Raw genomic sequence first — 27507 nt, 5'->3', positions numbered from 1 at the left:
TGTATTTAGTACGACAAATCATTTCGCATTTGTTTTGATTCCCTCTTTGCTCATGTGAGCCAATTATTTAACCGCAAACCGTCAGTCAATATAGCTGGCGCCATCTATTGTATTAAGAAAGCTTGAAGCACTGCTGCTCCACTGCTATCGATAGCGTCGTGATTAATCGTATGCTTGTACTGAAACTTCCTACTTACTATTTATTTCTTACTATAAATATTATTTATGGTTTGAATATATATATCATATAACATATCTAATAATGTGGATAACAATCATATTTATGTTTGAAAATATATTATTTGGTTTGCTTGTTCTGAAAGTGCATCAATTGTGGAGCCTTAGGAGCCTGCAGAACCATATATTTTGCACTAAAATCAATGTGACTTGTCAGGAGCTTAAATTTGTAAAAATGAACCTCTAAAAAACAAGTTGCAATCCCGACGGGCGCTACTCAATACTAAACTTTCAGTACTAAAACTGTTAATTTACTTATTCGATGGCACTTTGGACTTACAAAAAGAAACTTTGTGTAAATACTACATTTTTTGAACATAGTTGAGAGTTCAAGTAGATGTAATCTTAGCCAAAAAACACAATACAAAGCACAATACATAATTTTAATTTGAAAACGGTTTAAACTGTTGGATAGGGGTCTTAAGATATTACAGCATCCAGCATTTTGGCATGCATACGACAATATATATCGAGCGTGCGACTATCGATAGCAGCAATGACAATAACAATAATCAGCTGAAGCAGCTCTTGTGCCACGCAAAATAATAAATTAGTTATTTTTTAATTTAAGACACCCAAGACAACGGCAAGGAAACTATATTGTGCAAGGGAGCAGGGAACAGCGGTAAGCAGACAGCAGGCAGCATGTCGTGGCTAAACAACAGTCTGAACACTATCAACACAATCAAAGGACAACTGACAAACTTGGCCCAGGAGGTGCTAGCGGAGACAGCCGGACCCGGCGATGACGAATATCGGGGTGGCGACGACGCTTTGAGCGCTCAGACAGCCCTCCAGCTGTTAAATGAGACGCAATTGCGTCAGCTGGACAAGGCGTGCGAGGATAAAGATCGCGAGGTGAGTGGGGAATCCCCCAAGACCCCCCATTTCCCCCCTGCTGTTGGTGTTCTCAATGCAGTGGCGATTGGTTTGGCTTGTGCGCGATTGAGATTGAAGTTTTGGCTGTTTCATCAATGCTGCCTTTAGTTGCAACAGCAAACTGATCGCGCACTTGTAGAACTTCCTGCCATTGACCAGATACTGCTCCTAAAACACACAAAGAAACGCATTTAACATGTCGCAATTTTTGGTTCCACAGATTGTCGCCCTACGCAAACAGATTACAACATTAAAGGCAAGCAGAGCTAGTGAAGACAACGTCGGCGGCGAGGCAAAGTCGTTGGTAAGTCGAGCAAAAATACGACTCAAACACTTTGGCTAACATGCGTGGCGTGGCGTGGCGTGGCAGGTTTTGACAAGCAGTTACAGTTATAGGGCAAGTTTCCCAAGTCCTGCAAGTCTGCAGCAACTCCCCACATTACCGGTTAGACAGTCAGTCGTCCCACGCCGCTGGACCATGTGAACTATACGCTTAGGCTTAAGTCCATATACGATATATATATGTGTATCTGTATTCACATCTTGGGCTCCATATCGTTGGCTGTTGGCTGTTTGCGTTCGCGTTCGCGTTCGCATTGTTTGCACGCGTCGGCGATAAGCAAACGCGCCGAGTCAAAGCCGGAGCTATTGCCATTGCCATCACCATCGGCATCGGCATCGGCATCGCCATCGGCGACGGTTGCACGTCAAATGTTCTCTCGCTCATATATCCCTAAATTAATATTTAAATTGTGATAAGCGATGTCAGCGCAAGAGCGGCATCAGCAACAGCAATAGCAACAGCAACAGTCTGCTTATCTGTTGCTGCTAGTTGTGTTGCTGCCTGCCCCTGCTGCATTTGCAACGTGGCCTTATCAGCGTTTACCTGCTGCCACATTATGTTGCGCGCTGTTATGCGATAAGTTGCAAGCGACAAACGCTCACTCCTGCCCCCAACTTCAAAAAAAAAAGACAGTTGTTGCCACACCAAGTACAGTGATCCCTACCAAATTGTAGCTTACATTTAATTGAAATTGTCTTGGATTTAGCGATGGTATTAGAAACTTCTTATTTTATTATTATCTTTTGATAAAAAGTATATCTTCAAATAAAGTAGGGATGTTGATAAAGAGTCTGCCTCTCAGCTTAAAGTTGGCCTTCAAATGTCGGACACAAATACAAATTCAAATTCAAAGCTAATAATGATTATTTTTAGAATCACTTAGGCAATCGAAGAGTTTCAATTAACGAGCGATCACTGTAATGGATAGTTTTATTGTTCGCTCTTCAATGGAAAAATAAGTTTAGGCAATTTCGATTTGATTTCACATTACGCTTTATTTGCTCGCTCTATCATAAATCGGATGTGGTTTCGTCTATTTTCGCCCATATGCTCCACTCCGAAATATCTGGCATATCTGTGTAGATGTGTGCATGTGTGCATGTCTGTGTGTGTGTGTGTGTGTGTGTGTGTGTACACATATATCTACATATGTATACAATGTACATTTTTTATATGTGGCTATAACTGAATGCTCATCATCTGCCCGCTGCCCTATTTGTTTAATTTACCGAATTACTTACTGATTAAGTCGCCTATCAACCCGTACTCCAACCAGTTAAACTCACCCAAAACCCAAACCCAAACCCAAACCCAAACCTGAACCCTCCAACCATCCCCCTTTCCCCAAAGCGACCTGGCGACCTGACTGATATGGTCTTTGAATTGTTAAGGGGCTTTTTTTTTTTTTGGCTTGGGCTTCGTTTTTTTATTTTATATTATTTGAATGCGAGTATTTAACTAGTTCGTGCATAACTGTACCCAATTTGATGATTATTTTACCGGTTACTGATTATACCCTAGTCACATTAAATATAACATCAATTGGGTATTATAAATAATTGGAAATTGCGGCAGATATATGTTCTCGGACTGTTTATAAAAAATTAGCTCTAGTATTGATAGTACTATAGAAAACCAATGCTAAAATTAATCCCTTGAAGGGATTAATTGAAAGATTAAATATGAGAGTAAAAATGAACTTATGAACTTGGGACACTCATGACGTGGGAGACGATCGGATCGGAATACTTATATATTAAATAGCTACCACATAGCAAAAAATGCTTGTAAGATTTGTTATTAAGATGAAAGACGAGTTAGTAGTTGTGGGATCGAGATAGGCGTCGACACAAATGTAGAATATTCAGTTGAAAGCATAAACTGAAACAGGTATCAGTAGAAAATGTTTGTTTAGAATGAGCAATTCTTTGTAACATCTGTTTAAAACGAAACACTATTTGCTATACTTGTTTAACAACAAACATATTTCTTAATTAAACTAGAAAAGCTAACATCAACCTAAAATTCAACTATTTTGAACTCCGAACAACAATTAAGAAGTCAGCTGCGTGCCCAAGATAGACGTCAGTTCTTGTTTGAATCGAGTTTCCAACTCGTTGGCAAAGCTGATGATTAACTTGAGAGTAAGATCTGTTCGATCGCACTCAGTTATATACAGTGTTTGAACTCACTACACCATAACCATAATAGCAAAAGCAATAGAAATATTGCTCTGCTATTGCTACTCACATTATTGCAACGAACTTTGCCCGAGCAGAGCCAATAATAAAGAGCAAAAACAAAAAAAACTTTCCATTGTAGTTGTAGCAATAGCAAAAGGAACAAGAGCAAAGTGAGAGCGTAGCAGCCAAAATGTACAGCTTCTGCTACTGCTTATGTGTTTTGCTCTTTTGCTCTTTTGCTTTTTTGCTTTTTTGCTCCGCGTAGCTGGTAGCAATGCTGCTATCTAAATTGCTTTTGAAAAAATTAGAGTACTTGCATAGATCCTTTAAATGCATACAGGACTGTGAAAAACTTCTTAAAGCGAGTTGTAGCAATTAAATTAGAATATCCGTTGAATTCGTGGTAGTTCGAAGATCTCTCGGCCAGATCATTTGCCTTTTATGTGCCTGCAAGAAACTTGAGTTCATTTTCATATATTCTTGATCAGTTGATCAGAATCTTTGCAAGATCACCACATATCATATATCTATGATTGTTCCAAAAAAAGAAAAAAGAAACCACAAAAAAAAACTTTCCAGGTGTCTCTGACTAGGTTGAGGGTGTTTGTTAGCTGATTTCGGATGTCGGATGTCGTACGTTATCTCTGGTAGATTGTCGTTTATCTATAAAGTGGATCGATAGCAGACACCATTTTGTTTTGCATAATTGCGCCAGCCGGGTCGCGATAAGAGTAGATGGGATTGGGGTTGGGGTTGGGGTTGGGATTTGGGTATGGGGATGGAGATGGGGATGGGGATGGTGACTGGAGAGACGACCCCATTAACCATTAGTCAGTTATTTGTTACCAGTAACCGGTGAGCATTAACCAACTAGCCCGATTGTTATCTTATCCGGGCGGACCAGCCAGGATTCGATGGATAACAACTGTTGGCCCCGTTATCAGGCCAGGTGCATGGGGGTTGGAAAGTGGACGCCAATGCGAATGTAAGGGGTTGGACTGCCGTCTATAAAAGCAGACCCACCTGCTCATTGTCATTCATTTTGTAACGTGCGATCGTCGCCTGACATCGATTCCCGTCTCCCGTCTCTCGACGCCGTCTCGCAACCCGTATAAAGTGTTAATTTTCTTAAAGTTTTTTTTTTTTTTTTTTTTTTTGTTATTTTACCTTTTTGTTTTCTCGGTTTTTGGCTGTGCGCTATTGTTGTTATAACTGTTGGCCTAAAAAGACAAAAACGCAATTTGCATTTGAAAATCGTGTGAAATTTTTCAAAAAGCAGGCCAACCGCCTATGCACAAGTATTTATTTTTCTACAAGGTTTTCTTTTCATTTTCGGTTTCCATTTTTTTCCATATTTGCTTTTTGTTTTTTTGCTTTTGTTTTTTTTTTTCGTATCGTGCCGGAAGTTGCGACTGCATTTTTCAGCTAAGGTGAGTTATATCAACAAATAGTATAAAAGTGTTTTGACAAATAACTCGAATCTTTCCCAATTGCGCACTACTCTGCAATTGAAAAACTTCTTTTTTGTTTTGGTTTGCTGCCGTACTAAATCGAATGATTTACATCTAGTAAAATACAATTTTAGCTAGGTTCTTATCAAAAAACCAAAAAACATAAGCAAATAATATTATCTTAGTTTTGAGTTCGTGTTCTTCTCTAGAGCGATGAATAGAAATATGATTTGCCATTTTAGTCTGAAGACTTCTTGAATTGAGATTCGAATATACTCTTTTTTTTTTGTTTGTTTCCAACAGAGTATAAATATGAAAATTTAATGCCAAACAAAGTAATTCCATGCGCCAGCGCCGCCCATCGAAATTAGTTTAATTGTTCAATTTAAACGCAATGATTTAGACAAGCCGTCGAATCTCTGTCGCTTCGACACGAGCGACAAGGCACGCACCTGGCGCTGTTAACGGGCACAGTAGGCCACGGACTAACCACGGGGGGGAGATGGGGGGGATGTAGGGGCAGAGCTAGGTGTCGTCGAAACGGGCATCATCGAATTGAGAGTTGAGTTGATATGCGGTCAGGTAATAAAGCGCGCATCGCAAGAGGCCAAGAGACCCTCCCTCCCCCCTGAGGGGCTGGATTGCCAGGGATTGTGTTGTGGGGGGGGGGGGGAGATTTTGGGTGGCACAAGCTAACCCGATGGCATGCACTGGGCCGGAAGCACGCCGAGTTGGCAGCGTCGCGTTCCAACAACAAATATAAACTATTTGGCATTAGCAACTAATGTTACATGTCAGCCACAAAAACGGGGGCAGTAATGCTCCGCTGCGGTGCGGGGCCAGAGTGTGGGGTAAGGATTTGTTGTGGAGGGGATGTACTGCTATCAGCGCTAACGATTGCGTTAGATCATCAGACAAACAAAACAGAAAACTGAAAACAGAAAACAGACAACAAAAAAAACAATAAACAAATACAAAAAAGAATCACAAAGTTATCCACGATAAGCGACACGAATCAATGCGAAGCTGTAAAGTTAGTGGATCGAGTGCTGGGTGGGTGGCTGGGTGGTGCTTGCTGTTTGCTGATTGGCTGATTTGGTTAGTTGTTTGGCTTGGCTTGGCTGTTCTCCATTTTGGGGCCACGTCAGCTACCGAAATGCGTAGCGTGTTCCATTTGGAAAATTGTGATTTGTTACGCTTGGTCAAACTGTGCCAAATCGCTTTCAGCTGCAACGTTTTAGTTTTTACTTCTTGTTTCATAATTAATGCAACAATTTGTTGGCGTCCGGAGAGCGGGAGAGGTTGGCGAGGTTGTTCTATGGCATTGGTTCTGCCCGTTAGCCATGGATCGATGCGATCGGTGGAGACTTGTACAATTTGCGTTCGATCATCACTTTTACTGTATTATGTTTCACATTCGTTTTTTAAAGCGTTTTTTTGTTATTGTTCTTTATGATTTTTTTTACACCTGGCAATTATGCACAAGTGTTTTGCACTAAATGATGTCTCCAGCAAAACAACACCGCCACATTTATTGCTTGACAAAAGCTTTTGCCGGATTTTTATCCCACGTGCCTTTCAAGTCGAAGCTTCAGCGCCTGAAAGCGACTGCCGACCTGAGTCAGAAAAATGAGGGAATTGAAGAAGGCGTCTCCGACCCAATAAAGACCCTATATATTCTTAATCCGCATCACTGGCCGATGAAACTCTGTGAATATTTTCCTATATTTTTTACTTTCATCATTTATGCGAAGTGAGTCGGCCGGATCGAAGTACATGTTATATAGCTGCCCTAGGCAGAATAACAAACTTCAAACTTCGATTCCAGAGTACCAATCTATATCCTAAACTCGGACTTTTCTTTAGAACTTTAGAATTTTGTAGTGTTCAAGCGATTGTCATTGAATTTAAATATGTTTTTTCGCATTAAGGCTTTTGGTTTTTATTTGTTTATCTTTCGTGTCACATTTCTCAAAACATTCTTCCTCTCTCTATCTCTCTTTCTCTCTGTCTCTCTCTCTCTCGAGTGTATTACTTTCATATATTGCTCTTCTTTGTGATTAGCATCCTGAAACGTATCCTTGTCGTACAGAATTGATTTATAAAGAACTTATACAAGATATATAAGAGCAATGCATATTGGGGAGGCCTTTTAAGATGTTGCACTCAACAATAACACCCCAAAGGTCGTTGCTTCATAGCCACTGCCCATGGCCCACCCACTGTGCCACATCTCATTCAGAGCCTAACAAACAACAACAACAACAACAACAATAACAACTGTCAAACAGCAAATATCAAAATGGTCAAGCAGCCAGCGCAACAATGAAAATGAAGTTGCATTTATGAAATTAACCAATAACTAACCTCCCACCACCCCCCTTGCACCACCCCCCCCCACCCCCCACACACACATGTACAATTGAAAATTACAATATATGCAAGCAGTTAGTTATACATATAGAAATAATAATTTTTTGGTGCCACGCTTTCCCCCCGCGCTCAACTGAACCACCTCCAAATGCGCGCAGCAAAACGTTGCATGTCGTTAAGTGCAGTTGAAGTTGTCGTTGTTGTTGTTGTTGTTGTCGAGGACTGCAATTATTTTATTACATTTTTTACATTTGATAGTTGACATTGTTCATTGCTGCTGCTGCTGATGTAGTTATATTTATTGTTATTATTGTCGTTGTTGTTGTTGTTGTTGTTGTTGTTGTTGTTTTCTGTAGGTTTCTATAAACAATCAGCGAAGCGAGCGGCAATTTTCACTAACTGCCCAACTGAGAAGCTAACAATGCCATTGCACAGTGTCCCAATCTGACTCCAAATCAATTTGGGCCTGTGAACACACACACACACACACACACACACACACACAGACACACACACAGCCGCACAATGCATATTTGTGTGTGTGTCATAATTCACACACACACGCACACACACAGAGAATATTTGTTCCGCATTTCCGTTATACAATTGTAAGCCACGTCGCTTTGTCGCGTGTGTGGATCGAGGCCTAAACGACGTTTTAGCCAGATCCCTCATATGCTTCCCCCCCACCCACCAAGTGCATTGCTGCAGCTGCAGTTGCAACAACAACACTCAACATCCGATGTGACTGCATTCAAATTTGTACTCGATTCTAAGCATGGTTTCTCAGTAGCTTTTTGTTTCCATTTGACCTTCGACCAAATTATATAAGTGCTTCACATATGCCAGCATATATAATATATATATATATAAATTATAATATCGGAAATTCTATTTTTGCGCATATAATACCATAAATAGGAATATCACACTTTACATATTAATTAAGCTGTTCTCATTATGAACTGTATGTTTAAACTGATTTAATATTGTTAAACAGTTTTTATCTTGAACAATCTTTAAGTTTAGATAGCTTAACTAGTGTCGATATTTTTATTTGTTTTATTAAATATATGAGCGTAATAATTAGAAGACTTCTCTTCTCTGCCCTCTGCAAGGGTACACAAAACGGGGGAATTTTCTTTGTTGCATAATCTTGTAGAGTGTGTTATAATTTCGTTAGACGTCTCCGATCCCATAAAGCATATATAATTTTGATCAACATCACTGGTCGAGTCGATCTGTCTGTCTGTCTGTCTGTCTGTTGCTATGCAAATTAGTCCTCACATTATGATTTTACTTTGATTTTGCTGTAGGCACTGCATATGTTCGAATCGGATCACTATAGCTTATAGCTCTCATAGGATGAATCGGTCGAAGCATGAATTCTTGTATAAATTAGTCAACATTCATCTTACTCAAAATGCCATCTATATGGGACTAATGTATCGCATAGCTGCCCCAGGAATAATCGGTCAAAAGATTCATATTCTTATATGAAAAACTTTCAAGTTAATAAAATGTAAATAACTTTTATGCGAAAGTTCGATCGATTTTTGTACATTTCTAGTGACATTTAGATGTCGACAGTTTGACTTCTTACTTTGTATGTTTAATGTGTAATTTCTGTTTGATTAGAATGCGCTGCAAACTATGCTGCGATGTTTGCATTTACCAATTGATACCCAATTGATTTCTGCCATGCCCAAAAACCGAAATTTCGAATTGAAAAAGTGTCAAAAATGCATTGGGCATTTTCTTGTTGGTTTGTTGTTTTGCTGTTAGTTGAGCGATGATGATGATGCTGCTCGTATGTATATTTTATGGGACGTGGGCCAATTTCTGGAATGTTCGATTTAAGCACAAATGGCCAGCAGCAACAACAACAACAACAACAACAACAACAACTACAAATATAACGACAAGTGCAAAAAACTGCAAAACATATTTTCATTTTTGCTGCCTTTTGTTGTTGTTTTTTTGTTTGTTTTTGTTGTGGCAGTGTTTATGCAACTGTGCGACTAACCAATAAAAACTTTAACGCAGCGTTTACTCACACTCTCGTCATGCATCCGCCCGTCCCCGTCCCCGCCCCGCCCCCGCCCCCGCTGGTTGCTCAGCTTTTTTGTCCCCACCTGTTACCTTGACAAAAGTTTTGCGCTTAAGTTTTCCAGTGCAAAAAGTCTGGACATAAATATGGGCGCTTAAGTTTCGTCATTTATGGCCCGACTGGCCGACTGACCGACTGGCAAACGAAAATATTTTCATAATTTAATGCTTATTAGCATTTGGCTTAAGAGCAGCAGCAGCAGCACCTACCAGTGACTACAGCCTGACGGGGTGGAGTAGAAGTAGAAATGTGAGCGGGCAATGCGTGTTTCCTTTCATTTTCATTTTTATTTCTAACGAAAAGAAATTCAGCTGTACAGAGAAAGGTTTTGGCGACAACCCAAATAATCAAGTGAAAATCATGTAAGTTTACGCGACGAGGACATACCACTTAGGTTGGGTATGCGGCATGCCTATTGTTGCCACGCATATAATCCATATGCATATGTCTATATAATCTGACTGTTGTCAACTGTTGATAACATGGCCGCCGGATATCCTGGCACAATGTGCTCATAACTATTCAAACTTACAAATGCTACCCAATTTGTGCTCGAGCAACCGAGCTACTCTAGATATGGTATGCGTATCTCGAGATGTGATGTGACTGTGCCTGCAATCGCATCCGCTTGTCGCTGTCTCAATCTAAACTAGAGATGGACGACTGAAAAATGGGAAACGACCCCAATGAAATCTGTGATACTTTTCGATTTCTAGGAATGTTTTACAAGATTACATATGATATTTGAATCCAGCTGTCTTCTATCAGGCTTTATTCAAATTCATTCGATTGGCTTACCCAATTGCAAAGCTTGTTTTTAAATTTAGCTAAAAGTTTAACTGTTTCATTAATGGAATTTTCAAGTAGCCCGCACTTATTAAACCAAAGGCAACTATTGTTAAAATATCTGTTTTCTGCTTTTCTGAGTTTCCGAATTATTCCAAATTTGATTTTATTATTTTATTTATTTAATGTGTATAAATTTTGAAAAAACTTTTACGAAATATAACTTAATTAATTAATAAAAAAATAAAAATGAGAATTTATTGCAAGAATTGTGGAAACCCAAAAAAAATCGACATAGAACAAAAAACGTTAGCTTGGTAATAAGTAAAGTAAAACGTTGAGACTGGGGAGAAAAAGACAGCGATATAGAGAAAAAGAGATAGAGAAAAGGGAGATAGTTAAAGAGTGAGAGTGTGAGAGAGAGAGAGAGTAAAAATTAGTGTTGTTAATATTACTAATAACACGCATATGTTTTACTTACAAACTGGTCACCAACTGAGGAATAAGGAAAAGTATCCTATACCATATAAAAATAGTTATAGTTGATACATATCGTATTCGATTACTGAGTTGACTGCGCCATACGCATCACTATTTGGGGCATCCATCTGCTAAATGGTGAGCCGCTTTGGAGCTGGGTCAAACTGTCGACGGCGGCGTCGACTGAATTGAAGCGCGTTATTTGAATTTGATTTCTTGCCTGAATTTTAACAGCAATGTGTTAAATGGATGCCAATACAAAGCGGCTCACCGGTTGACTGTTTGTTGTTCTGGTCGTTGTTTGTCGATTGTTGTATGTTGCTGTTGCTGTTGCTGTTGCTGTTGCTGTTGCTGTTATATGTTGTTGTGCTCCGTGACGTGCCACCAGGTACCAAGGTATGCGTTCCAAGTGCTATATACAAACACAAATACACACACACACCATATATATATATATATATATATATGTGTATATATATATATATATATATATATAAATGTGTACTTATATAAATTTCTGTTTATGTATTTCCATATCTTTGTATATCTATGGCTCAGTCTGTGCTGCTCTAGATAAACTTTAAACATTTTCGCTGCTAACGACAACGACAACAACAACAGCAACAACTTTGTTTTCCTTTTGTTTCTTTCCTTTTCTATATACACATATATATATATATATATCTATAGATATATATGTTATTGTTCATTATGCATCCGCATCCGTGTACGCGTCTGAGCATGCTGACATAGATGATTGGATGGCTTGGCTTGGTTTGCTTTTGCTTCGGTTTGTTTTTTGTTGTACTTTGTATCTTTGTATCTAGTATCTAGTATCTAGTATCTATGGCTGTATCAATATCTATCTGTCTATCGGTCTGGACTGTCTCTGTCGCTTTCTTTAACTTATGCGCGCTGTCCGCGTCTGCTCGATGCTCGTTTTCCACATATTGATCGAACGTGTGCAAATAAAATACAATTTAAATATTTATTATCTTTGCAGTTCGTTAGCATCTTGTATCTGTTTAAACACTCCACACAATTTTACGGTGCGACTTGTCCTCAATTTTAAACTATTGTCTGTGTGTTTGTATTTTAGTATGTTGCTATGTCTCTCTATGTATATATATATATATATATCTGTATATATAGACAGATCAATGGCGCTCTGAGTTTTCCTATTCCTACTACAATTCCTGGAACAAAACATCGATATATACAATATACAATATGCAATGCATGAAAATTTATACAATTGGGTCGACAATTGGCGTCGTTGTGACGCATATATATATATATATATATATATATATAATATATACATATATATATTTTTTAAATGTGTGTGAAGTGGGTTTTGGGTGTGGTGTCGGTGGGAGGCAGAGTTGAGGGGTTGTCGTTTCATAGTATATGTCAGGAATTCGATTTGCATTTGTGACAGAGCGAAACGCGTTAGAAAAACAACGTTGTTTATTGCTTCTGCTGATGTTGCTGTTTTTGCTGCTGCTGCTGGTGTTGTTGTTGTTGTTATTGTTGTCGTCGTCGTCGTTGCTGGTGTTGCTGATAAAAGAAAAGCCCTTCCAAAACTAATTAACGCCTGCAACGTGTATAGTTTACTTTGCTGTGCGGGTCTCTCATACTCTCCGAGTTTTGGGCCTCGCAACAGCGACAAATGGAGCCTATACACACATATATACATATGTGTATATATATATATATATACATATGTGTTACTGATATCGTGCGAGCGCAACAGCAGTGCGAAAGAGAGCGTCAAAGCGGGCGTGATGGCGTGCGTGAAAGAGATGCAGTTAGAGAGGTATACCGCATGGGTTGGCTGTATTTTTATCTGCTAATTAAACACAGACGCTCGATTGCAATAACAACGAAATACAGAAAAAAAAGTGTAACAATAGAAACAAAAAACAGCCACATTAACAGGCCCGTTTAAAAGTCAACGACGTGGCCATATTCAACGCATACACACATTCGAATTTAATGTATATAATACAGAAACACAAGCGTTATATCCACATCCACATCCATATCCACATCCACATCCATATCCATATCCATAAATATTTGTATGTGTGCACATATTTCAAGTCGTGGCGCTAGAAGCTTGCCATGCCAAGCAATTACCACAATTTCGCTGACTCTTGCACTATTTAGCACAACAACAGCAAGCCACATTACAAATGGTGCTAAATGATACAAATATGCATGTACACATATGTACACATATACATAAGCTTCTTTAGACAGATATACCAGGAAACTCCAGGTGTCTGTACCTGCACACAGACAATCAATCTAAGACTGACTGACTGATTATTATACATAACTTTAATTAATATATTTACCACATCTCTTTCTTATACATTTAAATTTCGAATTAAAAGTCTCTCGTTGAAATTTATGCAACATATAATTTGTAATTTAAAATAAATATAATCATTGAATATAAGTATAGTTCATGTTATTAAATGATTAGATAATTGTATTATTAAGTGATAATTTTTGATAATTTTCGCTCCTTTTAAAATATTGAAATAGCAAGTTAGAAATATTCCAATTTGTTCTCAACTAAAAACAAAAAATGTAATTGGATTTTTCTCATTTTTTCTCCGCAAAGGCAAACTCTAAAAATGAAGTATTTTTTGTTAATTTTTGATTTTGATAAATATTTTTCGATTGTTGTGTCTTTTAAGTTGATATGTAGCTGCTATTTTGTTTTAAGTGTACAAAAATATCTAGCACTCTTTGGTATGGAATCATGTACATATATCTCTGGCCTAGACTTCATGATATGTGGCTCATATGCTTAAGGCTATCCACCTAGAGAGAATCTTACACACACACACACACACAAAATACATACACAAACACACACACACACACCAAAACACACACACACACACACATAACGCGCTTAGAGTTACACCTATGTGAATATTTGTTTGGCCATTTCCAACAAGTTGCTGCTATATGTATCTAAAACTGAAACACATTTTTGAGATCGTCTCTGAGCAAAGATACAAAAGCGCAGCGCAGCGACGTCAGCAGCAGCAGCGACAGCAGCAGCAGCGACAGCAGCAGCAGCGACAGCAGCAGCGGCTGCGACAGCGACGGCGTTGAGAACAAACAAATGCAAAGCAAATAAAAGCGACGTCGCCGTCAGCGCTAACAACAACAACAACAACAATAAGAACAAGAACAAGAACAACAAAAAGGCAGAAATAAGTACACATACAAAAATATAACCAAGAATTTTTTTTTTTTTTTACCGAAAAGCAACAACAACAACAAGAAACGTCACTTAATTTCAAGTTAAATAGCCGACGCGCATTATTTGATTTTTGAAATGGAGAGCACAAGTCGAAGTTGGATCGGTATACCATATACTACACACACACACACACATATATATATATATATATATATATATATAACGCATAACATATATGTGTATGTGTGTGTGTGTTTATACCAGCAGACAGATATATGGATATAAACATTTAGAGGGAAAGGTACTCAGCAAAATGGTATAATGCACACTGGACAAATGCTGAATACTTATGTTATGTATATATATATGTGTGTGTGTGTGTGTGTGTTGTGTGTGTGTGTTGTGTACACAACTGGAGTACGTCTTGAGCTGAGCACCTCTGTTTGAATATGATTAGATGATAGATGTGCACGTAATGCACAAATTCTACTTCCCTTGAACCGAACTAAACGGAAATGGTTAAATGATATTGTGAGAACCACTCATCATCAATATATATATGGCAATGAATCAAGTAAACAAACCTGAACGTACTTACAAAAGTACTCCAAATAGAAAAGCATAGTCAAGCCTCATTCATTAGTGGAGTAGATTCACGACTCGTTAATCTATCATTTAATACATATGTACATATATATATATATATCTATATATCTATAAGTATACTATAGATACGAATTGGTTCCAATCGTAAGTCTGTTAAGAAGAATTTGCATTGGTTTTAGTGTCACTCGGTGTATGGAATTTCACTTGCTATATTCGATTCTTATCACGAAATATGTTTATTAATGTAAGTTTATATATTATTATGCAGTATTCATATTACTATTAAAATTTACATTTCAACAAGTTTTTCTTAAACTTTGAATTCCGCATTTTGAACTCAAAAACTTCCACATGCGTAAATATATAAAAATATTTCAAAATTTGATTTAAAAAAGTTTCTCGACCTTTGCTACGATGATCATTTTCCAATTCTTTGTGCCTAACGTTAATATCTGTTTTGCATTTTTTGATCAAGAAATATGTGCTTTGTGTCGACTTTGGAACTCAACAATATGTTTGGGCAAACTAAATAATATTTGGAAAAAGAAAGATTTAACGAAATGGGCAGCTTTCCAATTTTTTGTTGATCATCTGGGATGATCCACTTCGGGACATATCTGCCCATTTTTTGTGCATAACGTTCCCATTGAATTCAATACGCACACACAACACACACACACAACACACGCACACACACACGCACACATACACGCATGCTTAGACGCTTAAGCTTACGTTGCAATGTGTGCTGACGGGGCGGCGCTCAAACGACAGGAGTCGTCGTTATTAAGCCGTCGCGACGGCCGAATGCACACACAGACACACACACACACACTGCGACACTCATTTGCTGGCTGTATGTGTGTGTGTGTGAATATTGGTCGTTGATCGTTGCGCTGCCAACACGATGCATCGTCAACGATGACGATGACGACGATGACAATGACGACGACGACGAGGGCACTGTCGGCTCTAGCTTAGCTGTCGACTCGGGGCGCTATCGGGTTTTTGGGCTCTCAGCGCTTCGCTTCGCTATTTTCCCCCATGGCGCATTGCACGTTGCGTTCACTCGTCGATCGGTCGCGCTGCGGGCAAGACGTGGTGAACTCTGCTCTATCTCAGCCCAGAGTAGTACATTCGCCGCCGGCACTAATAGTCAATCGGTGTCGGTGTTTTTACAACTATTCGATTTTTAAGTTTATTTGTTTGGCTCACACTTTTTTTTTTATTGTGTTTTTTACTGTTGTTGTTGTTGTTGTTGTTGCTGCACAAAAACGTTTAAAGTTGTACAATTAAAAAACAAATTTAAAAACCAAAAAACAAAGCAAAACTAAAAAAACGTCGCCATATGCAACAAGTGCCTGCCAAGTGAAAATTAACCGGGTTTTTTCCGTTCCATGTATTACTTGACAATAATTTAGTAACGTTTTTGTTTTTGTTTTTTTTTTCCGTTTTTCGTTTTTCGTTATTTTCGTTTGTCGTATTTTTGAACTGAACTGAAACGAAAACTTAAGACTGGGACGCAGTCGCGCAACTGAAAAACTGTGAGATTGAGCCATAAATTTTCAGAGCTGCAAAATTTAAAATTGACATCTTCGCTGACAGGCGAAAAACAAAAAAAACAAAACAGAAAAATGTAAGTTTTTTTTCTTCTGCTGTGTGTGTGTTGTATGACTGTTGTTGTTGTTAAAAATGCTCATTATATTAACGTATGTGTGTGTGTGTGTGTGTGTGTAAGTACGTGTACTTAATTATGGCTGAAGTTGTCTGGTCAGCAACGAGATCTCATCGTCATTTTCAACTTGACTTTCGACTTTTGTCTCTTGACATCTTCTCGTGTTAGCTTATTAGCTCCGTTTTGTGCAATTAATTGCTCTCTTGTTGTTGTTGTTGTTGTTGCTGCTGTTTGTTTGCTTTTTTTGTGTTTGTTGAACTGCATGCACTAAACTATTATTCTTTATTATATGTAAATCATTTATTGCTCCGGCAAGTAAACACACAGCCAGATAGCGAAAGAGCGATAAACAGTCGATATATATATATATATATATATACATAGATAAACATATATATACATATATATATATAGAGAGATAGGTGAAGACGAACAAATTGTTTTAATTATGGCATGGCTATATCTTTGTGTATATATGTATGCAAATATTTGTACTTCTCTTAGATGACAGAAATTGAAGAGTAACAATAATTAATTTCATGCTTGCTCATAATTTATATCTTAATTACTTCAGAGTTGAACAAAAAAAAATTACATACACAGAAATACATATATATATATATATATATATAATGTATATAGGTGGAGTCATTTGAATTTTTTTTTTGCTTAGATAAGCATTTTGTGCCGAGAGAAACCTTATATTCACTTTGCTGAATATTTAATACCCTATTCAAGAAATAAATACTGCACATAAGAAGAAGATGATGACAAAATATCGACTCCTGTTTCGAAAAGATTTCTAAATAACTTATCGTTCTACATCATTTATACTATTGCCAGATGATCCATTAAATTTTGTGTCTATAAATGGAATGAACTAAAAGAATAGTCCGAATTTCTCTTACAGTCGATCTAACTTTGAGAAACTATTCGAAATGTGACCAATGCAGATCTGCATAATATTTGTATACATAGCAGTATTTTTCTGCGTTAAACATATGTTTAATTTTCCACAGAATCGGGTTAGGTAAGTTCATCTCTTCTGGTGAGTTGCAGTACTTAAAAAAAAAGTTGTGTTATTCACTGATAGTTGGCAATTGAGTTTCGTTTCGTTACGTTTCGAGCGAATGGAACTTAAAACCAGCATAAATAGAACAGAAAAAAACTGTTGCCAACCAGAAACCCCAAATTCAAATTCAAACAGTAGAAATAAAATACTGCGGACTCTTTGTTCATCATATTTGTGTGACTCCCATGTATATTTTGCTGGCAGTTCATGATTCAGTGCGGCATCCACAGTCATAAGCGATGAGTGCCCCAATATTTATTTATAAACAATTAAATTGACAAACGAAACCCTTTTGGGCTCGCTGCGGACCTGTCGACTCTTTGTGTGTGTGTGTGTGTGTGTGCCAAGAGCGATAAGATAAGCAAAAGTAAAAACAACAACAGCAGCAGCAATGCCAATGGCAACTGAAGGCGTCCACCCTGGGTCTGGTCCGAACTGGTATTACTAATCAAATAAGAATTGGCAAAACACGCTGGGCACTTGAAATTTTCAATTGATTTCGATTTAAAATTGAACTCTTATTATTATTATTAAATTATGTACTCGATATGTCGTTGTACTAGACTATCGCATTCTTTTGCCGTTGCCTAACGAATTTGACTCATAGTTTTCAAAATATATATTTCATGGCATGTTCGTTGTTTTTTTTTTCCTTCCCGACAATTTCGATAAGAGTTATGTGTAGATTATGGGCATGTGTTTTTTTTGTTGTTGTTGTTGTTTTTTTTTTATTGAATTTGTAGTGGCACTGATATCTAAGTCAAGTTAAACAAAAGGTTCATTACGCGATAAACTATCTAAGTTGAATAGGTTCCCACAAATTACCAATTCATAATTTATAGTTGTTCTAAAATATATAAACTAAAAATCGACTGTGTATATATCTGTATCTGTAAGTTTTCGTTAAAGTTGGCGCATTTCCCACATTTCATATTTTGCATATTAGATCAATCATTCGCAAATCATTCGTTACTCGATTCGGTTATAGCCAGCAAATGATGCACACATACATAAAGTCACTGATCGTCTTTTTTTTGTTGTTGCTATATCTTTATCAGCGATAGATAAATATGCTTTTGTCTGTTCTGTTTCCAAGGGGTAAAATTGTACATGCCTACCTCTCTTTATATATATATTGCAGATCAAGTTTTCCGTTTAGTTTTTTTAGCTGTGCCTGCAAATTTGAATAATTACCAAAAAGCTAGCATCAACAAATTTGATGCTCTTGCAAGACGATACCAAAAATATGTATATATATATATATATTTGTATACTCCTCTGTCTGTGTTTATGTTGCAATCTCCTTTGTTTCAGCCGAGTTCTTTGCTGATGCTGCTGTAATATTAAGCTGCATGGTTTTTTATGTTTACTTGTGTTTCCATCTTGTAGCATATTGTCTAATTCGTTTATTTGTTCTTTGTGTGCTGTGAACTTCCGGCAGCTCCAGCTCCAGTTCCAGTTCCAACTTCAGCTCCAACTAGTCCCAAGAGGTGACTCGGTGCTCACCATGTCGTATACATACTTTTCCACCGCATTTTCTGTATCTTATCTGTTGCGATAGCATTTGTTCTTCCACTTCCTTATCATTTCGAAGGAATTACTATTATTATTGTTAAGTTCCTCTTGTTTATTGTTGCTATTAGTGTTGTGTTTGCATTGCGGTTGTTGTCTCCGCTATATTTAACGACTATATATGCATGTGTGTCTATGTACATAAAGATATAGATAACTATAGGCTTATGGCCTGACCGGCAATACATATTTACATTTAGTGTATACATAGAGATAGATAGATAGATAGATAGATACATGCTATACGCATACATCATATATGAAAGTACAGTTTTGGATATGTTCAACAAAATGACGCATTCACTGATCGATTCTCTGTTGAAAAAACGCTTTTTGTATGGAAACAGAAATTGAGAATATTTTTTGTGTGTTACTCGATCAAAGGAAATGAATAATTCAACTAATATTTGTTTATGCAACACAAGTGTTTTCGCACACACACACACTTGTATTTATATATATATCTATATATATATCTATATATATATATATATATATATATTTCGAGTTGTATGTAGATAACCTAGTTTGCACAAGTGTCGCTTTTCCATCTGTCTATATCTTATATTAGAATGCATAATGGTTATTTGTAAACACACACACATATATATATATATACATAGGGCTTATCGTGAGCACGCCCACTTTTGCGCCGCCCTACCCATAACATTTCAACATTTCGCCGCCGGTTTCGTTGTCGCACATTTTGTGCTAATTTTAATTAAATTTGCCCCGTTTACGAGCAGCCATTTTGCTGGGCGCCCAACAACCAGTCATCAGCCATCAGCTAGTGTCATGCGTCATTTTTATAGCCACTTTGCTGTCGCCAGCCCGCTCCCCCCACTCCCCCCGCTCCACCCACTCCCATCCACCCCGTCCCCACTACTCTGTGTGTTTCTCTCTCTGTTATCGTATGTGCTGTCAAACCGCATGGCGGCCATATTTCGACTCGGCTTGGATTGGCTCCGGCTCCGACTCGCCTCGACTCGACTCGACTCGACTCGATTCGCCTCGAAACGACTCTCGAGTCTTTCATAAACTCATTAGCGCCGAGCGCATGTCTCACGCGCTCAGTTTGCAGCACCTGACACGCTTACAGCAGCGGATAGAAGGCTGGACGGGTGGGGGGAGATGAATTGCGGGGCAGCTACAAATATCAGAAACATTATCAATGTGTAACCATGGGTTGGGCTCGCTTTAAGGATATATTGCCAACGATTACCAACCATTTGACTAGACATCATCTCCATTATCATTTTCGCGTACAGTTGTGCTTCGCTTTTGCATATCGAGTGGAAGCATGAAAGAACTGCTTTCTTAGTCACGCCCTTACAATTTAGGATCAGAGTTGGATTTATATTTCTGTTTTCTGTTTCACGACTGGTTATGAACTGCATATTTCATATTTGTCTCATTATTTGGTATCAGAAAGGATGACATATTTGTCTTTATTGTATCTATTTCGATCCCACAACTTCAAACTCATCTTGCGATCGCTTGTTCCTATGGCAGCTATATGGCAAGGGTTTAAAAATTGAACCAATCCTTGCGACTTGGTCGCTTGCTGTTTCCAAGCTTCCATTAAATTGTGATACAGACAAAATCGCCTAGAGATTAAACTAGTCTTATCTAGAAAACTCTAAAAAATATATCTTTAAACTAATTAATTTTTCACTTGCTATTTTTATTTTTTTTTTTTTGTAATTCCCTCAGCATTCAGGTGAGGAGCAAAATGTGGTGGACGACAGCTGGTGTTGGGAGCCAGCTGGCAACGATGCCACAGTGCCGACGGCAGCAACGGTGGCAGCGGCAGCTGGGGGCAAAAAGGAAGCGGGAATGGTGGATGTTGCACTTGTCTCTGGTGTCGCCGATGTGTCCAGCCTAAACGCGATCATTGCGAATCTGCAGCAGGAGAATGGACAGATACGTGACGCAATGGAAACGCTGGATGCACAGCACGAGATCGCCATACAGGATGTGCTGGGCCAAAAGACGGAGCTGCAGACACAGCTGGCCACGCTCAAGCAGCTGCAGACGGACCGTCTAGTGGAGCACGAGCTGGCGATGGCCCGCCTTCAAGCCCAACTCGTCGATGAGCGGAAGCGACAGCTGGCCGCTGTGGAGGTGCAACATGAGCTGCAACAGCGCGTCGAGCAGCAGGCCGAGGAGCTGAAGCGTAGCGTGTTCGAACTGGCCGAGATGCATCAGCTGCTCGAGAAACGGGGCGCCGACAATGGTGAGCTGATCGAGCGTGTGCGCCAGGCCGATGCGCTGCGCGAGGCGCTGCAGCGTGAGCTGGACGAGCTGATCAAAAAGGAGGCTGCGCAAAAGGAGAAGAAAACGTCGGAGTCATCGAACAGCTCATCAACCGGCAAGCACAGCGAGGATGAGTTTATAGTGGTGCGCAATGCGGATGCTGAGGCGACTGGCTCCGATCCAGATCCCGATCCCGATGCCGATGCCGATGCAGATGCGACCACACCACCATCGAAGGAGAAGTTGCGCGACAAGCTTGTCGCTTTGGAGGCGCACATTGCCGAGCTAACCGCTGCGAATGTCAAGCTGCAGGATGGTGAGCTGGAGCGGCAGCTGGCTGCCAATGTGCTGAACGAGCAGCTGTCGGAGCTGGAGACGCGACTACGCATCAGCGAGAGCGAGAAGGAACAGTTGCAGCTGGAGTTGCAGCGCAAGCTGCAACAGCTAATGCTGCAGAATCAGGAGCTAAAGCTGAACGCCGAGGCCGATCAGGAGACGCACGCCAATGATCTGGAACAGCAGTTGGGCGCGATACGCGACGAGAATCGTCGGCTGCGCCAGGAGCTAGACGCCAGCATTGCGCAAGCCAAGTTCCGGCAGGCGATTGCCGAGGAAAAGCAGGAGATAACCGATCTAGATCTGGAGCTGGACAGCCACGACAGCAAGGACGAGCATGATCCGCACAAGCTGCACGGCCTGCTGGAGGCACTGATCGCTGAAGGCACGGATCAGGCGCTGGAGCGCACGCATCGCCTGTTAAATGAGCGCTGGCAGCGTCTGGATAGCACCGAACAGCGACTGGTGGAGCTACAGGATCAGCAACTAATATCCGAGCACGAAAAGAAGACACTCGAGGCGGACATCTCACAGTATATCCTACAGTGCGATGAGCTGATGAAGAACAACGAGCTGCTGCTCAACGAGCTGGAAAAGTTCAAGCGCAACAAACTGGAGACCATCGAGGAGCATCACGAGGAGACAATCGCACAGCTCGAATCGCAGCTGGATGACGCACAGATCCGACTACAGGACGCACTATTGTTGCGCCGCAACGATGCGGCACAACTGGAGCAGCAATCGGATGAGCTGGCCGCCAAGCAGCAGCAACTGGAGCAGCTAACGGCTGAGGTACATCAACTAAGGCAACAAAAGCCCAAAGATGACAGCAGCAGTGAATTGCAGCTGGTGCGGTTGCAGCACGAGGAACTGCAGCTAGCCAAGGATAGCCAACACGAGCAACTCCTTCAGCAACTGCAAGCGAAGGACAAGCAGCTGCAGCAGCTGCAGACACAAAATCAAACTGAAATCGAGCAGCTAAAACAGCAAATGGTGGAGCTGCACACACAACTGCAGGCGAGCACCGAGCACAGCGAGCAGCTGCAGGCAAACGAGCTGGTGCTCTTGGAGCGGATGCGGTGCACCGATCAACTGAAGTCCGAGCTGGAGGCGCTGCAGGAGGAAATGAAACGCAGGCAGTTGGAGCTCGCTGAGAGCAAGGAGCAGAATGTGGAATTAATGTCACAGCTGGCCGAGTTGCAGTCACAAGTGAAGGAGCTCAAGGAAACGCCCAAAGATGGGGCCGATGAGGAGAGTGTCAATCAGTTAAGCGAACGTTTGGAACAACAGCTGGCGGCAAGTGCTCAACTACAGCAATCACTCGATATGTTGAACGCTGAGAAAGTGGAGCTGATCAAGGCGCTGCAGCAGAAGATCACAGAGAATACACAATACTATGCGGAAATACAGCGATTGCAGCCAATCGAACAGCAGCTGAATGATCTGATCAAGGAGCGCGAGAAGCTCTGCGACCAGATCAGTTTCCTCAAGGAGAAGTCCGACATACTGACCAGCAATCTGCTGACAGAGCAAACCAATCAGCGTCTGCTGCAGCAGCAACAAATCGAATCCAATGAGCAACAGGCAGCCGTGCAACGTGATCTGGAACGTTTGCGGGCCCATCTCCTCGAGATCGAGGAGCTGCACACACAGGAGAGTGTCGAGCTGCAGCGTGAACTGGATGAGGCGCGCGCCAATCAGACGGCCCTGCAGCAGGAGGTGTCCAAGTCCAGCACCGCCTATACCTCGGCCAGGTAAGTGTGTTGTGTGTGTTCCCCTTGGTCATGCGGTGTGGCAAGTGTGTTCAGCTTGATTGTGACTCTCACAGCAAGCTCAAATGCCATGCCACTTGAAATTGTGCTGTTGTTGTTGCTGTTGTTATATATATATACAACGATATACATACGAACTTTACAGCATTAGGGCCAATCAGCAGGCAGAGACGTTGCAGGCACAGCACGCGCTGCTCTTGCAACAGCGGGACGAGCTGCTTGCCAAGCTAGGTCAGTGCGAGGATCGCGAACTGAAGCAGCAGGCGGCGCTGACCAATTTGCAGTGCGCCCTGGAACAGTTCCAGAATGGTAAGCATATCCACAGGGGAATCAATCGAGTTTATTGTTTATTTGATTTTTTTTTGTATTTGTCGCAACCAAAAGATAAGGAGCATGATATTGAGTTGGCCACGCAGCGCATACGACGCGAGATGCAGGCGCAGCTGGAGCAGCATAGGATGCTGCGATCCGAAATGGGTGCACTGCAGCAGCAGCTGGCTGATGCCAATCAGGGGCTGCGTGCCGCTGCACGTCTCTCCGATCAGCTGGAGGCCGGACAGCAGACGATAGCCGTGCTGCGGGACGAAGGTGAGTGCAACATACGACATGCAACATGCAACATGGAACGTGTCTCACGGATTTGATTGACTAACCCACAAAGAAATCGGTAATCGTTGGTGTGGTGTATCTAAAACGCACCTCGCATTTAAATACTATTAACAATCAATTACACAAATACCAACTATCAATTACCAAATACCAAATACCAAATACCAATTACCAATTTTACCGACTAGCAAAAACTCAGTTACCACCCACAGTTAACGGCATGTTCTTAACCCACGATTCACATCATGGTTTACACGGCCCAAAAAAACGTTGTTACTTTCACTTACTGATCGATCTACCCTCATGCATAAAACCCGCACCAAGTTCGATTTAAATGTTGGAACTGTTTTTTTTTTTGAGAGTGAATGATTTGTGTATAAGCGTTTCATTGTCTATGCATTTGTATAAGTGTGTGTGAGAGAGAGCGAGAGAGCGAGAGAGAGAGAGAGTGAGTGAGCGAGTGCGTGCGTGCGTGCGAGCGAGACAGACAGAGAAAGAAAGAATGACGTCACCTCACCCGATTCTCAAAGGTAAATATCAGCTGGTAATTCTGGGAGCAATGCCAAATATGAAACACTCGGAATTTCAGTTGGTATCGACTTTTTTGAATTGCATTTTATCACCAAATCGCAAAAAAAACCCAAAAAAAAACAAAAGAAAAATCCAAAAAAAAAAACAAAAGAAAAATCCGAAATAAACATAATAAAAAAAAAACACAAAAACTAAATAAACAATCGATATTAAAACCAAAAAAAAAAAAAAAACTATAATCTACTCGTAAGATCGCACCTACGGCATATGGAAATTATTGGCTGTAAGCAAAGCAATGTTGGTCTATAGATCAGGTAAAACCTCTAAAAACGCGTCCGTCCGTTTCCAAATTCCAAATTAATGTGTGTAGTATATATATATATATATATATATATATATATATATATATATATATTCCATTGCACTAACTGAACAACACAAGCACCACCCCACCACTGTCAAAAACCACCTCCTAACTCCTGTTGCTGGTACACACAAAACAAAGAAATACACACACACACACACACACATACACACTTAAACTCGAGACATCGATACCAATAAGAAATTTCCAAATTTATATGTAGCTGCCTTTTATGTTCTACACTAATTGAATGCTTTGAATCGTATATATTCAATTTTGATTTGTAGCTTAACTCTTTAGCCTTTAAACAAATTGTTGACTTGGTACCACTGTGCAGAAGCCACAAACACACAAATTCACAAGATATATATATATATATATTTAAATTGCTATATTTTTTTTTCATATTCTTAACATTTGCTGCACTATTTGTTGGTAACTTATGTAGTTGTTATTTGAATGAAAATTATAGTTTGAGAGTCTGCACAGTGTTTCCAGTACACTCTTTTAATTTGCTAACATTGTGTGTTATTTATAAACTATATATTATTATTTACACTTTGCTGTTGCCTGTTATTTTTCATTATTATTTTAATTATTGTAAACCACTGTATGATTATTAATTTTTCATAATCTTAATTATTTATAATTTTATTTTTTGTATCTATAATTTTTCGTGTTATATTTGTTTTACTGACTTGAACGTGCGAGCGCTGCCAGTACCGTTATTGGTATATATATATACATATATATATATATATATATATATATATATCCGTTAAACCGTAAACCCGCTAAAAAAAAAGAAGAAAAAAGAAGAATATTCAACAGCTTTCTCTATATTGTTGTTAACTTATCTGCAGCATTGAATAATCTCAATTTGTAAATGTGAGCGATTATTAAGAATTTGACGCACTCACTTTGCAATTGGAGATTGCTCGAGATTGCAGCATATGCCACATTATGTACAAACTATACATACATACATACAAAGACATATATATATTGTATTCCTATATAGAAATATATATATATGCTATATATATATATATATATATATATATATGCATATACCCCTACTCGTATGTACTGTATTGCTCTCTTTGTTGTTGTTGTTGTTGTTTTGCCCGCTAGCTGAATAATTTATGATTTGATTTGATTGACTTTTTGTTGTTGTTATTTGTTTGCATTCGATTTTGCGTATTGCCAGCTTTAATTTTGATTTGCGTGTGAGCCAAGCAACAGCCCTCTTAGCTAGACCGACTGACCCTGACGCACACACAACCACACACACACACACACACACCAACACACACACACCCACCCACACACACACAGAGAGAGACCAACTGACTGAGCAGCTGCACCTTGAGCAAACAGCTAAACTTAATCGCAGCATCAGCATCAGCATCAGCATCCGAAGCAGCATCACAAGCGTCTGTACGGTTGAGTATTACATCAGGTACTGGTGTGCCATTTAACCAACAACCAGTACTTATGTCATACTACGCCGTGCAGTGGGCGCACTAACCGCATGCCACGCCTACAAAACAAATAATTACCCGCGCGCCCGCGTTTCGTGTAAACTATTATCTATCCCTAAGTTAGTATCCGCCTGAATTGTGCACTGATTAGTCGTATCCATATATCAATTTGAATATCCTTTCATTTCACATAATAAAATATGATTTTCTTGCCAATTTGCACAGTGGACAGCCTAAGGGATGAAAATATGAAGCTGGAGCAGAGTCTGAGCAGCAGCGAGTCCAGCCAAACGGACAAGATCGACAAGAGTCTCATCAAGAGCCTGCTAATTGGCTATGTGGTTAGCGGGCATGCGAACGATAAGCAGCAAGTGCTCCGCATGATATCTTCTGTGCTTGACTTTAACGCCCAGGAGGTGGACAAAGTGGGGCTCAACAAACAGCAGACCAGCTGGCTGGGCAACATTCTTGGTGGTGCCAGCAGCAGTGCTGGAAATACTGGCAGCGGCGCAGGTAACATGGAATACTTTATAGTTTTTACTATTCGCATACTATTTGTGGCCAGTCAATCGATATCGCTCTCGAGCACTTTTATTTGTTAAAATATGAATGAATAACACTAATTGTCAAACTTTCATCTTTCTGCTGCAGGTCATGATAATCTGGTGCAGGCCTTTGTTCAGTTTCTAGAACAGGAATCGCAGCCGAAGTCAACGGCACAGTTGCGGCCCAATCTTCTAAGCATGGCCAAACAGTTGGAGGGAAAAACAGACACAGCAGCAACAGCACCAACAATGACAGCAACCACAACAATATCCACAACAACAGCTGGTAGCGAACAGTTGATGACACAAGCGACACCAGCAACACCAACGACGCCGGCAATGTTGCCGATGCAATCACTGCTGATGAGCAGCAGCGAATTTGCGCCAACGCGCAACTCCAGTTCGATATTAAAGGATATTCTCAACGATTCTTGATTGTTGTAGAACTTTCGGAAATTGTTCTATCTAATTGTTTAACCTAATCATTTAACATTTTGTAATTGTGTGCAATTCAAGTTCCATTTGCTTAGAAATGGGGCCCAAATGTATTTATGTATATCGTTTATCCCAATTAACTCATATTTGCCACTACAAATACACACACATACACCTTG

The 27507-nt window shown here is 39.9% G+C and overlaps 1 protein-coding gene across 2 annotated transcripts; it reads left to right on the top strand.

The window, feature by feature from the left end:
• Window positions 1-808: 808 nt before the first annotated feature.
• LOC6565803 (thyroid receptor-interacting protein 11) lies at window positions 809-27507 on the top strand. Of its 2 annotated transcripts, XM_001992476.2 has the most exons (7): window positions 809-1095; window positions 1337-1420; window positions 20710-23342; window positions 23506-23669; window positions 23745-23948; window positions 26574-26861; window positions 27000-27507. In XM_001992476.2, exons 1-7 carry the CDS (start codon window positions 883-885, stop codon window positions 27326-27328), a joined length of 3915 nt encoding a protein of 1304 aa, XP_001992512.2. In that variant the 5' UTR covers window positions 809-882; the 3' UTR covers window positions 27329-27507. The 2 variants fall into 2 exon arrangements, with proteins under 2 accessions (XP_001992512.2, XP_043072094.1); XM_043216159.1 differs by lacking the exons at window positions 809-1095; window positions 1337-1420 and adding an exon at window positions 12612-12661.

Source organism: Drosophila grimshawi, unplaced genomic scaffold (genome assembly GCF_018153295.1).
Source record: "Drosophila grimshawi isolate 15287-2541.00 unplaced genomic scaffold, ASM1815329v1 contig_848, whole genome shotgun sequence".
Lineage (NCBI taxonomy): Eukaryota > Metazoa > Arthropoda > Insecta > Diptera > Drosophilidae > Drosophila > Drosophila grimshawi.
The sequence above is the reverse complement of the archived record's forward strand: the minus strand, read 5'-3'. Positions and strand labels throughout refer to the sequence as shown.

What these genes read in the sequence shown, in the direction of transcription:
- LOC6565803 (XM_001992476.2), top strand. Translation starts at nt 883, where the DNA reads ATGTCGTGGCTAAACAACAGTCTGAACACTATCAACACAATCAAAGGA. An exon ending in AGCCGTGCTGCGGGACGAAG is followed by an intron (nt 23,949 to 26,573) that starts GTGAGTGCAACA and finishes CAATTTGCACAG; the next exon opens with TGGACAGCCTAAGGGATGAA. An exon ending in AAATACTGGCAGCGGCGCAG is followed by an intron (nt 26,862 to 26,999) that starts GTAACATGGAAT and finishes TTTCTGCTGCAG; the next exon opens with GTCATGATAATCTGGTGCAG.